Below are 12,181 nucleotides of genomic sequence, written 5' to 3' on the forward strand. Positions count from 1 at the left end.
ATTAATCATACATGTGTGAAGCATGTAGTTCTGTAATAAAGTAAGCAAGAAATACATACATTGCAGAAAAATGACACATATACTTAGAAGTAAGATAGATACGCTAAAATGAATCATCTGATTCATACTAACAACGAACAGGATCATACAGTAACAGGAGTGTTCTGTTCATCTGAGGTCCGATTGTCTTGACAAGGTTCTCCATATCACCCGAAGAGCATTTTCTGTTTGCAGCTGCTTCCGTTTGATGCAAAATACAACTAAATATTTTGATAATTAACCTACAAATCAAATCACACTATTAGTTCCCATTATACTTTGTAAATGACTACCTTTTAAAACAACAAATTAAGATTTATTCTATGAATAGTCCAACATACCCACAAAACATCGTAATACTTTTTGCTGAAGAAATAGAAAGGAGCATAGGTCCCACACATGGAAGTATATACGGTGTGATTTTGGCAAGATCTTGACACAGACTCGTTTCAGAGGTTGAAAGAATTGTGGAAGTGAATGCCGAATTTGAGGAAGTGATGTTGAATTCAGTTGAAGGAGATGTTGTCTTGGGTGCAGACGACACCAAAGTTTCATTTTCTTTTAAGGGATAACCTAAAAATAAAAAAGATGTACAAACCTAAATTCACCTCATTCAACATACGAGTGTCTGTTGAAATGATGATCATGTTTTTGTACAATGCATTTATTAAGCAGAGTACATACACTGAACTGGATCATAGATCAACCCCGAAAGCTTTCCTCGAATCATTGAAGCATACGCTTGTGCCGCTGCATCAGTTTTTGGACAAGTTATATTCAATGAATTCTGTATTTTATCGATGATGCATCCAGTAATGTTGACTATCAACCTGTAGATAACAATAAAACAACATTACTGATGATGGAAGAAGCAATTCTAAATAAAATGATACCGTGATGTATAGTAATGAATACCGTATCTCTACTCTTTGAAATCAAGAAGTGTGTCCATTAGTACATGTATTCATTGTCAGTCTTTTTCAAATATAAGACGACTGTTATTTGGAGGAAAACTTGCAGTAAATAAATAGGTCTCTATCTATTGATTCAAATATATATTATGAATGAAATGAAGTTAAATGAGGTTATCATTCAAACCTTCAGACCAATGCGGTTTTTCAGTATGTAAAACTTATACGGTACCAATTTTGATGCACCAGATGCGCATTTCGGCAAATAATGTCTCTTCAGTGATGCTCAACCGAAATGTTTGAAATCCGAAATAACTATGAAGTTTTAGAGCTAAATATAGCCAAAAATAGCGTGCCAAAAAAGTGGAGCTAAATTCGTCCAAGGATAAGAGCTATGCATGAGGGAGATAATCCTTAATTTTGAAATGAATTTCTAAATTGTATAACAGCAATTAAATATACATCCGTATTTTCAAGCTAGTAACGAAGTACTTAGCTACTGGGCTGTAGAGACCCTCGGGGACTAACAGTCCACCAGCAGAGGCCTCGACCCAGGGGTCATAATGTAAAACTTATACGGTACCAATTTTGATGCACCAGATGCGCATTTCGACAAATAATGTCTCTTCAGTTATGCTCAACCGAAATGTTTGAAATCCGAAATAACTATGAAGTTTTAGAGCTAAATATAGCCAAAAACAGCGTGCCAAAAAGTGGAGTATCTATTGCAACTTTAGTTCACACGATTGACGAATAAGCATATTCTTTCTTAATTAGCCTCTGATCAAACGTTGGCCTTGATGTTGTGGTAGAGATTGTCACTCCTGATGCTGTCAGTTCATTTAATGTTTGCATAGGAGATGTCCTTTCACAAATTCCTCAACCATGGATGTCCCAAATGTGCTAAATAGTGTTGGAACATGGCATTCGAGCAACTGACTCTACGCAATATATTGTACACAGCACGAGCACCATCACTATGTGTCGTGGCATTGTTATCCATGACCAATGGTCGTTGTTGAAGATGGTAATTGTCAAAGTGAGGCATAACACTTGCGGCACGAATTTCCCTTTGGTAATTTTGTGCATCAATTTTGTTACTAATTGTGATAAGATCCAGTATATAGTCGAAGGTAACAGAGACCCACACCATAACTGATCCACCACCAAACCGAATCGTCTCTACAATATTTAGTTCAGAATATACAATTCTGTGTTGCAACCAAACACACATTCGTGTATCTGTGATACGTAGCAAAAGTAACTTTCATTCAACCAATGGACTTTCCTCCAAGAGATTAGATCCCAACGTTGGAGAACTTAACACCATTGCATACAGCTGTTATCATTTTAGGGATCTTTGTGCACGATAGCCAAATGACTTTAGTAGATTTCACACTGTTCTCGCTGAAAGTAAACGATGTGACAACCATACCGTTGTTAAAACTAGCTATTTGATAAAACCCTTTCGTCCAACCATCCTTCCGAGTGTATTGTCCTCCTGATGAGAGGTTTAACGGGGTCTTCCATATCTTACACGATCTTGGATATAATTTGTTCAATGATATTTTCTGACAATTCTACAGATGGTTGAATGGGGATAACCAAATGACCAATTTGCCCCAATGACATACCTGCTTTCCTCATTCCAATAATTCATCATTGGATTGTATTTGAAACTTGAAGAGGACCCATAATTTCGACATGCAAGCAACTTAATTTGTCGAACTGTACTGGTTCAAAAAGAGCTTAAGCATTCTGTTGAAAGTGAGTACAATAGTCGTACGGGCGATTCTCGGCCAACAGAGCGGACAATAGAAAATTTATTTCAGGTACAGTGTATATTGTAACAAGAGGCCCAGGAGCCTTATAGGTCACCTGAGTATCATGTAACAACCTTCCAATGTTTGAATTAGGTTTGTGTTTAAATATAAGAATTTTACTTTTGGATGGAAGAAACATTGAATAGCTATGTGGTCAGCCCCGCCTTTGCACCAGAACCCCTCACCCAGGGGCCATAAATTTCAGTTTTGAAAGAAGCATCCTTGATCATCATTATCATACTATTTGTTTGTCTACTTAATACCCAGCAGCAGAGGAGAAGATTTTCAAAGATATAAAATGCATTTTCACTATATGATCAATAGGGCCCCACCCTAATACCAGAACCCCTGACCCAGGGGCCATAAATTTCACAATTTTGAAAGAGGCATCCTTGCTCATCATAATCATGCTATTGGTTTGTCTACTTAATACCCAAGGACAGAGAAGATTTTCAAAAAAATAATGCATTTTCACTATATGACTTATAGAGCCCCACCCTAGCACCAGAACCCCTGATCCAGGGGCCATGAATTTCACAATTTTTAACAAGAGGTACTGTGAGCAATGCTCACTAAGAATACCCCCCGCTTACCCCAAAGGGTGTTGGTAATAGGTATAAACTACCTCTTTTCTGAGTGTTGCTACTTCGATGTCCTGTGCGCATGACCTTTGACCTTTTGACCCCAAAATCGATAGGGATCATCTTCATCCCATTAGTACTCCATATATATGATATGGTGACTGTAGGTGGAAAGGATAACGCTTTAGAGCCCGGAAACCATATTGCTACTTCAATGTCCAGTGCGCTTGACCTTTGACCTTTTGACCCCAAAATCAATAGGGAACATCTTCATCCCATATGTAGTCCATATGTTTGATATGGTGACTGTAGGTGGAAAGAATAACGCTTTAGAGCCCGGAAACCATATTGCTACTTCAATGTCCAGTGCACTTGACCTTTGACCCCAAAATCGATAGGGAACATCTTCATCCTATGGGTAGTCCATATGTATGATATGGTGACTGTAGGTGGAAAGGATAACACTTTAGAGCCCGGAAACCATATTGCTACTTCGATGTCCAGTGTGCTTGACCTTTGACCTTTTGACCCCAAAATCGATAGAGAACATCTTCATCCCATGGGTAGTCCATATATATGATATGGTGACGGTAGGTGGAAAGGATAATGCTTTAGAGCCCGGAAACCATTGCGTCTACAGACGGACGGACGGACGGACGGACAGACGGACAACTCGATTCCAGTATACCCCCCCACAACTTGTTGCAGGGGGTATAAAGACGCATCCTTGCTCATCATTACCATGCTATTAGTTTGTCTACTTAATACCCAGAGACAGAGAAGATTTTCAAAGAATTTCTACATTTTCACTATATGACCAATAGAGCCCCACCCTAACACAAGAACCCCTACCCCAGGGGCCATGAATTTCACAATTTTGGTAGAGGGCTCAATGCTCATTATAATTATGCCCACAGTTTGGCTTCTTGATGTCCAGGAGTAAAGAAGAAGATTTTTTAAAATTACACTCATTTTGATGGTTTTTGCCATTTTCACTATATGACCAATAGAGCCCCACCCTAACACAAGAACCCCTGCCCCAGGGGCCATGAATTTCACAATTTTGGTAGAGGGCTCAATGCTCATTATAATTATGCCCACAGTTTGGCTTCTTGATGTCCAGGAGTAAAGAAGAAGATTTTTTAAAATTACACTCATTTTGATGGTTTTTGCCCCACCCCTCAGGCCCCAGGGGGGCAGGGACCACGAATTTCACCTTCACCCACAGATGCTATATGCCAAAATTGGTTGAAATTGGTTCAGGGGTTTCAGAGAAGAAGCTGAAAATGTTCAAATGTTAACGCACGACGCACGACGAACGACGACGGAGAAAAACAGATAGCAATAAGTCACCTGAATGGATTCAGGTGACCTAAAAATGGTACAGACTGAATTGCAATACATACAGAATTCATATTTAGTGTTGCAATACTTTTTCGTTTGTGTTTCTTACCCACAAAATAAAGTGAAGTTACTTTCTGACAAAAGAGGAAAAAACACAGGTTGTACACATGATATTAATTCAATGGAAATCTGCTGTGGATTTATGCAAGAGTCTGCTGACGTTGTTGTCGTCCGTACTATTGGTGAAGTGTCAGCTTCGAGATTCTTTGTTGGGAATGTTGATGTAAAGTCATAACCTTTTATCAGATAAATAAAAAGAGAAATGGTTATTCATTTTTTATCGCTATATTGATTACTTATAATAGAAAAAATTGTTCAAAAGATATACAATGCACAGTGTGATTGACGAAAAGTTTACCATTTTCAGCCTTTCAGATATCATATTTACCTATCAATTTAATTTGGTGAAATCAATGCGACAACAGGGCAAAATAAGAGTGAAGAGACTATTATTAAGGACGTATGCTACACCAGAGAAATTTGATGTAGATGAAAAGTCGAGGATATGTACAACAATATTTTGAAGTTGAAAATTTTCAAATTTACTTTATTTTGTCAAACAATACAGTTTTAGTAGAAAATAGTCTGAAAATTTTTTAAAACCCTTGCTGGACTCGAGCCTTCGACGTACAGTTCACCAATCGGTATGCTAATAAACTGAGCTACTCGGCTAAGTATTTAGATTGACAAGGAAAAGTCAAATATTCCTGATATTGATTTTTTCCACTATGTTTTAAAAGGAACTCGAGTCAGCCATTATTATGACGATGTAGAGTACCTCCTTAATCTCCACCCCTTAATAAAGTTTCATTTGTTTTGTGTCCCTTCGAAAATTTTTCACTCATATAAAGACGTCACTGCTGTAAATGACACACAGGGCCGTATCATTGAGATTTCGTTAACATGCTACACTTGTAACGCCTGTCGCGACACGGGACCTCCGTTTAAAGGTCACACCCAAAAGACCCACTGCTTCACTTCAAACTGCTGAGAGTTTTTATTAAAGAGTTACTACCTGTTACTACGTCCCGTCTTTAATAAAGTGATAAAAGAATAAATAGAAATTGCAAGAAAGAGCCAAAAGAGAACATGGTAACGATTGATTTGTTGTATATTGTTTAAAGTTCCGCTCGATTTTATGTTGTTTACCATTCTGCTCGAGAATAGTTCACTCATATGGAGACGTCGCCACTGCCGGTGAAGGGCTCCAAAATTTAGGCCTATGCTCGGCGCTTATGGGCATTGAGCAGGAAGGGATCTTAATCGTGTCACACCTGCTGTGACCCGGGGCTTCGCCTTTTGCGGTCTAATCCGAAGGATCGCCCCACTTAGTCACCTCTTACGACAAGCACGGGGTACTGAGGACCTATTTTAACCTGGATCCCCTAGGAATATGTTCCGGAAAAAAAAATAAAAAAAGAAAGATGGCTAGTAGTATACATACATTGAATTGGATTATATCTCAGCGACAGACTATTTTGAATCTCTGAACCATAGGCTCGTGCGATATTTGCAGCGTCGGAAAAGGAACAGCTTGAATTCAAAGCAGTTTCTGTTCCTTTTATGACACATCCAAAACTATCAGCAATCAACCTGTGAACAACAGTCATTTCTGATAACAATGAATACTGATAAAGTTGTAATACTACTACTGATTACAATCACTACTGATAGAAATATCATATACAATACCACAGAAACATCAAACACTGATAGAAATGTTAAACAACCCAGTTATATAACCATGAAACGTTATTTCTGGGTTTGTTTTCATTCACACTTTTTTTGGCAAACTAGATGTATAGTTTAAAAATCAAAATTGTAAGACATATCAAAAGACAAAACACACATGCATATATTTGTAAATTTGCTAACCTACAAAATGAAGTGATGTTTATCTCCGATCTGAGATGCATATAGACTGGTCCAACACATGGCAATAATTCAACATAAATCTGTTGTGAGTGTAAGCAGGGATCTACTGATGTGGTCATTGTCCTCATCATCGAAGAAGTGTCAGATACTACAGTCGTTGTCAGTGCAATTGATGAAAGATCATAGCCTAATATCATAAAATAGATAGAAATACTGATTCAGAGTTTTGAAATAGAAAGGTTACATTATACATAATTTTACCTTTGGGGCAGAACAAAAGCGCTATTTTTAGCAACATGGTTGCAGATTCCTATTCAATGCATACAACCCCGATAAGGATATGTATTTCATATTGATGTACATTATTACATACAAAACATATTGTTCTGCCAAATAATGCAGGTTTTCTCGTAGACAAGTTCTCAACACCATAAAAAGAATTTAAGTTCCTATACTTTCATTAAGCGTTCAATACACATGATGTATTTAATATAATTGTCCTATAAATTCAACTCAAATTACAGAAACTGATTCAAAAGGATAAAAAGCATGCAAAATGGGAAAATAAACAGATTTCAAGTGAACAGAACTAATTAATTTGGATTCAGAAAAACAGACACGGATAATGAAATAACACCACATGATTGTATAGATTAAACGTTTCTAAATGTGGCGGTCTTACTAAACTAGAATTGAATGTGAATTACAAGACTGGTCCGTCAAAATCTAATTCTTTGACTAAATATAAAACAAATATCTTGTATAATTTGAAAACGATCGCCAAATTCAGAATACGAACTTGATATTCAATATGCTTTGAAATTGTTCTTCCATTTGACCAAACAGCCTCTTCCTTGCAAAGCTTAATACATATATATATATAACCAATACCATGATTTAAAAGGATTGGAGAAACAGATGAATAAAAACTTCATGATTCAAATCTTGCATCGTCGTCACTACATGTTAAGTGGTCATAGGGAAATATTTTTAAATAACCTAAGGCTTGTTCATCGAATGATTTCCAAAACTAGTTTTATATAGACAGGAACTATTGCACATACACTGAGCTGGATCATAGGTCAGCGATAGTTTACTGCGAATCTCGGTGCCATAGGCTTGTGCGATGCTTGCAGCGTCAGTTGTGGAACAGCTAGTATTGAGGGAAATCTCTGTCCGGTTTATGACGCAACCAAAACTACTAGCAATCAACCTGTGAATATCAGAATTATTTTACTACTAGCGATAGAACTATTCCTCTTAGATTGATAGTAATATCACACTCACACTGCTAGAAATATTTTTAAAAAACTACTGATAAGATATTGGATTGTAATGAAGAAAAGTCTTGCGAAATTATTTCTGGTGTTTATTTTCGTTCATTTCAATTTATCTATATAGTATGTCTGCTAACCCACAATATGAAGAAATGTTTGTTTCCGATCTGAGATATACAAAGGTCGGTCCAACACAGGGCAATAATTCAATATAAAACTGTTGCGGGTCTAAACAGGGGTCAACTGGAGTGGCGGTGGTCCTCACAATCGATGACGAGTCGGGATTTACAGTTGGTGTCGGTAAAACTTCATAACCTTATATCAAAATATGAAAAGAATTATAGATAAGTACACTTTATGTTTTGTTATCCAGTAAAATATATAAATTGGTTTAAACAGATTCATATACAAGACTATGATAAGAATAGTAGGAAGATTATATCGATATTATGTATGTAACATTATGTGAAGAGATGAAGATAACGAACAGTGATCAATCTCATAACTCCAATAAAGAATACAAAATCAAGAGTGGGGAAAACACAGACCCCTGGATATATCAGAGTTGGGATCAGGTGCCTAGAGTAAACGGAGTAATCTGTAATTAAAATCAGTGCGTAAAGAATGACCTCAGTTTATGAAACATGTCAGACAGTATTTTACCCAAGGACAGGTTGTATTGGAAAATTAGATCATTATAACGACCATGATATTTTCGAAATGCTGACTTTAACCGAGACTGTTGAAACCCCATTAACATCAACTTATTTGTCAGTAGCCTGCCTCAATATGAAACTTGATCATACGCAGAACACGCTCTTGTTTATCGCACGTGTAAAATTACAATAAAATAAAGTATAGAAAACACAATTACACCACACGGGATCGATGGACACCTGTACAACTGCATCCAATTGTGTTCCATATTTTCTTGCAAGGAATTCTTCATCAGAAGGGCTACATTTTGAATTAGTCTCAGCTTCTATGACAGTAATGATGCATTTGAAAACATTTGCCATCAAGCTGCAACGTAAAGAAAGAAACATATTAACACAGAAAATTCTATTTTTATATATGATTTGCACGAATCATTTACAAATAGGATGGTAGATTTATACTTCATTTACCTACAAGTTTCTGCGAAGGTTTGAGCCATTTTGATATCAGTGGAGCTGGATGATATACAATACGATTGCACCTTCTTTACATTGTTTTCGTCTCGGCAAGGTGAACAAGATTCTGTTGGTGAAGTGTACGTTGTGTGTGTTGGATTTTCTGTGATGGGTGTAAATGACGTCATTAAACAATCTTCTGGCTTGAAAGCGAGGTCAAGCGTCGCCTGCAAGATCAGGCTGTGGGTTTTGACAAAGGTGTTGTATTCTGTCTGGCCACAGGTTACATTGTGTTCTTTACCCATTTCATGCATAACACAAAGGTTGAATTTCTCTAAAAGGCTAATAAAATAATCAAAGTTTGATGAGATATATGTTAAGTTTAAATAACGAATAACTGAAACTAATGTTTGAAGCAACAGAGGAAATGATTAAATAAATGATACACAATTGTAGTGCATCGTATATAGATACATAATCAAATAGATAAAATTTTCTCAAGAAATTTAGGTATTGCAAACAGAAACATTCAGAGCGATACAGAAAAAGCATCAAACATCAACGGATGGGTTATATGAAATACAGTGTACCTGCAAAATCTCTGGAAAGATGAACTTTCATTAATAATGTCGTAGTAGAATGGACGAATACACACTATTCCTTTGGCTAAAAGTGTTACACTGTCTTGGCACGGTAAAATTGGACTTCTCCTGATTCGACCTGAACTTTCTAATGTGACATTATAACCTTTAAATGAAAATCAAGTTAAAATCTCAAAAAATGAATACAAAAGACACTCGCGAATAGAGTCATGTAATTAAGACCCCACAAAAGACACTCGCGAATAGAGTCGTGTAATTAAGACCCCAATGTTCTCAAAACAAATACTGTGGAATCATTTTAATTCGTGGGTAAGCAAACTTTTGCTGGTTCGTGGGGACGTAATTTCGTGGAGACGTAATTTCGTGGGTAAGCGATAAGATGTCTCTAGAAGAGATCACTCTACATGGTTTAGAGGACACGAAAATTCGTGGGTAAGAGTGTCTCACGTAATTCCCGAACATTACCCCCCATGAACAATGATTCTACTGTAGTTATTCCTTAAATATCTAGATATATATTGCTTACACGTAGTGGGGCTGAATCGTAGGTTCAAGGATTTTTCCATTTCAGGTCCATAGTTGAGAATCATACGCTCCTTGTCTTCCAGGCGACAACTAATGTTGTACTGAACTTCTATCTTGTTTGTAATGCAAGAGAAGGCCATTTCTACCACCCTAAAATAATATCATGCGTTCTAACATACAAAACCAATTATGCACAATAAAAATAATCTAGAATTGCTCACTTTATATTCTCCTAAAAATCCTTGCTATCTAAATCGCTGAAATACTGATATCGAAATTTCGAGAACATTGTTCATTTATTCACCTAGTTTAGATAACAAAGTCAATGAATGATTTGATTTTAGTAGCATGAAACTAAGCTAAAATAGCGTTTAATGATTTTCGGGAATTTTCCAGTAGTATTACTTGTATTTACGTTAAATTAAAAGCGTCGTTTGTGCATAAATTATCAGTTGGGGGACTGTTTTCCTCGCTCAGCTCCTATAATTCAAAGATTGAACTAGCTTTGCCTGTTTGATAACACAAAGGTTACTTAATGCTTACTCCTCCTAGGCACCTGATGCCACCTCTGGTGTGTCCAGGGGTCCGTGTTTGCCCAATTATCTATTTTGTATTGCTTGTAGGAGTTATGAAATTGATCACTGTTCGTTATCTTCACCTTTCACACAAGAAAGTTTCAGTGATTTTTTTGGGGGCTAAAATGCCACCGATATTCAGCTGTTTCCCCTCACTAAAATTAGCTATTTTTTCCCAATTATATATATATGTTTTCCCAATTTCAAATCTAGGGAAATTAGGCCATTTAAAAAAAAGGCTACCGTATATTTCTGACAGAGTAAATACGTTGTTTTTTTCTTCAGTTTTATTCTCCAAACCACTGCACATGCAAAAGGTTTTGTAAAGAATATGTAAAACAATAGAGGCATCCATATAAGCAGATATGCAGCGAAGTATATAGCTTCCAGATGCACATTAAGCCATATTGTTTACAATTTAGTTTGACCGCCATTATATGTAGGGTCAGGCTAATAACAGGAAGTGGCCAACAGTATAGGGTTTTACTAAAATTCGAATAATACAAAACAGGAGAGACATTCTGGAAACTTGATTATTAATATAATATTTACAAGATTATGGGTACAAATGCTGGTGAATTAATAATTTATTATTTTCTTTATGAAATTAGACAATAAGTATTTCTTAGAAAAAGTAAATAATATATATACAAGGTGTGACTTCCAATACATATTTAATGTTGAATAATGATTTATTTTATGATTTTAAATCAGATCTGAAATAAACCTCAAAAAAATTATTTTTTATTTCATTATTTTATGCATCTTTACCATTTTAATTTACTTCGAATGATTTTTCCCAATTTGAGGAAAATGTCTCTAACTTTTCCCAATTCAAAAGGAGGGGTGGTAGTTTGAAAAACAAAAACAAAAAACTGGAAAGAATGAATCAGTTAGCATTCACATGATCCCATCTCTAGTATGAAACGTGAAGATGACGAACAGTGAACAATCTCAGAACTCCTACAAGCAATACAAAATTGAGAGTTAGGCTAACACGGACCCCTGGACACACCAAAGGTGGGGTCATGTGCCTAGGGGGACTACGCATCCCCTATCAACCGGTCACACCTGGTATCTTGATCAGGTAAACGGAGTTATCCGGAGTCAAAATCAGTGTGCCAAGAACGGTCTAACAATCGGTATGAAACACGTCAGACAGCATTTGACCCAATGATAGGTTGTATTGACGAACTAGATCGTTATAACGACCATAGAATTTGTGAAATGCTGACTTTAATTGAGACTGTTAGAACTTCTGTACCATCAACTTATTTGTTAGTAGCTTGCTTTGATTTAAAAACTGACTATACGCATAACAAGCTCTTGCGTATCGAATCAGGTTAGAAATATAAACACCATATGCAGGTGATAATGGAATATTGCTACATAAATATGGGAAGTTGACGATGGAGAAGCTGCAATTATCATCTATAATTCTCAGTTGTACAGGCGGT

The 12,181-nt window shown here is 36.5% G+C and overlaps 1 protein-coding gene across 1 annotated transcript in view; it reads right to left on the reverse strand.

The window, feature by feature from the left end:
* The window catches only part of LOC125660154 (uncharacterized), a 55,656-nt gene that overhangs the window by 37,410 nt on the left and 6,065 nt on the right, over positions 1-12,181 (reverse strand). Inside the window, 10 exon segments of the mRNA XM_056148191.1 lie at positions 133-281; positions 381-612; positions 724-869; positions 1,910-2,132; positions 6,233-6,351; positions 7,700-7,846; positions 8,787-8,933; positions 9,038-9,364; positions 9,613-9,769; positions 10,151-10,299. Of these exon segments, the coding sequence (XP_056004166.1) occupies positions 133-281; positions 381-612; positions 724-869; positions 1,910-2,132; positions 6,233-6,351; positions 7,700-7,846; positions 8,787-8,933; positions 9,038-9,364; positions 9,613-9,769; positions 10,151-10,299 (1,796 nt within the window).

This window comes from Ostrea edulis, chromosome 9, assembly GCF_947568905.1.
Source record: "Ostrea edulis chromosome 9, xbOstEdul1.1, whole genome shotgun sequence".
NCBI classification, from domain to species: Eukaryota; Metazoa; Mollusca; class Bivalvia; order Ostreida; family Ostreidae; genus Ostrea; species Ostrea edulis.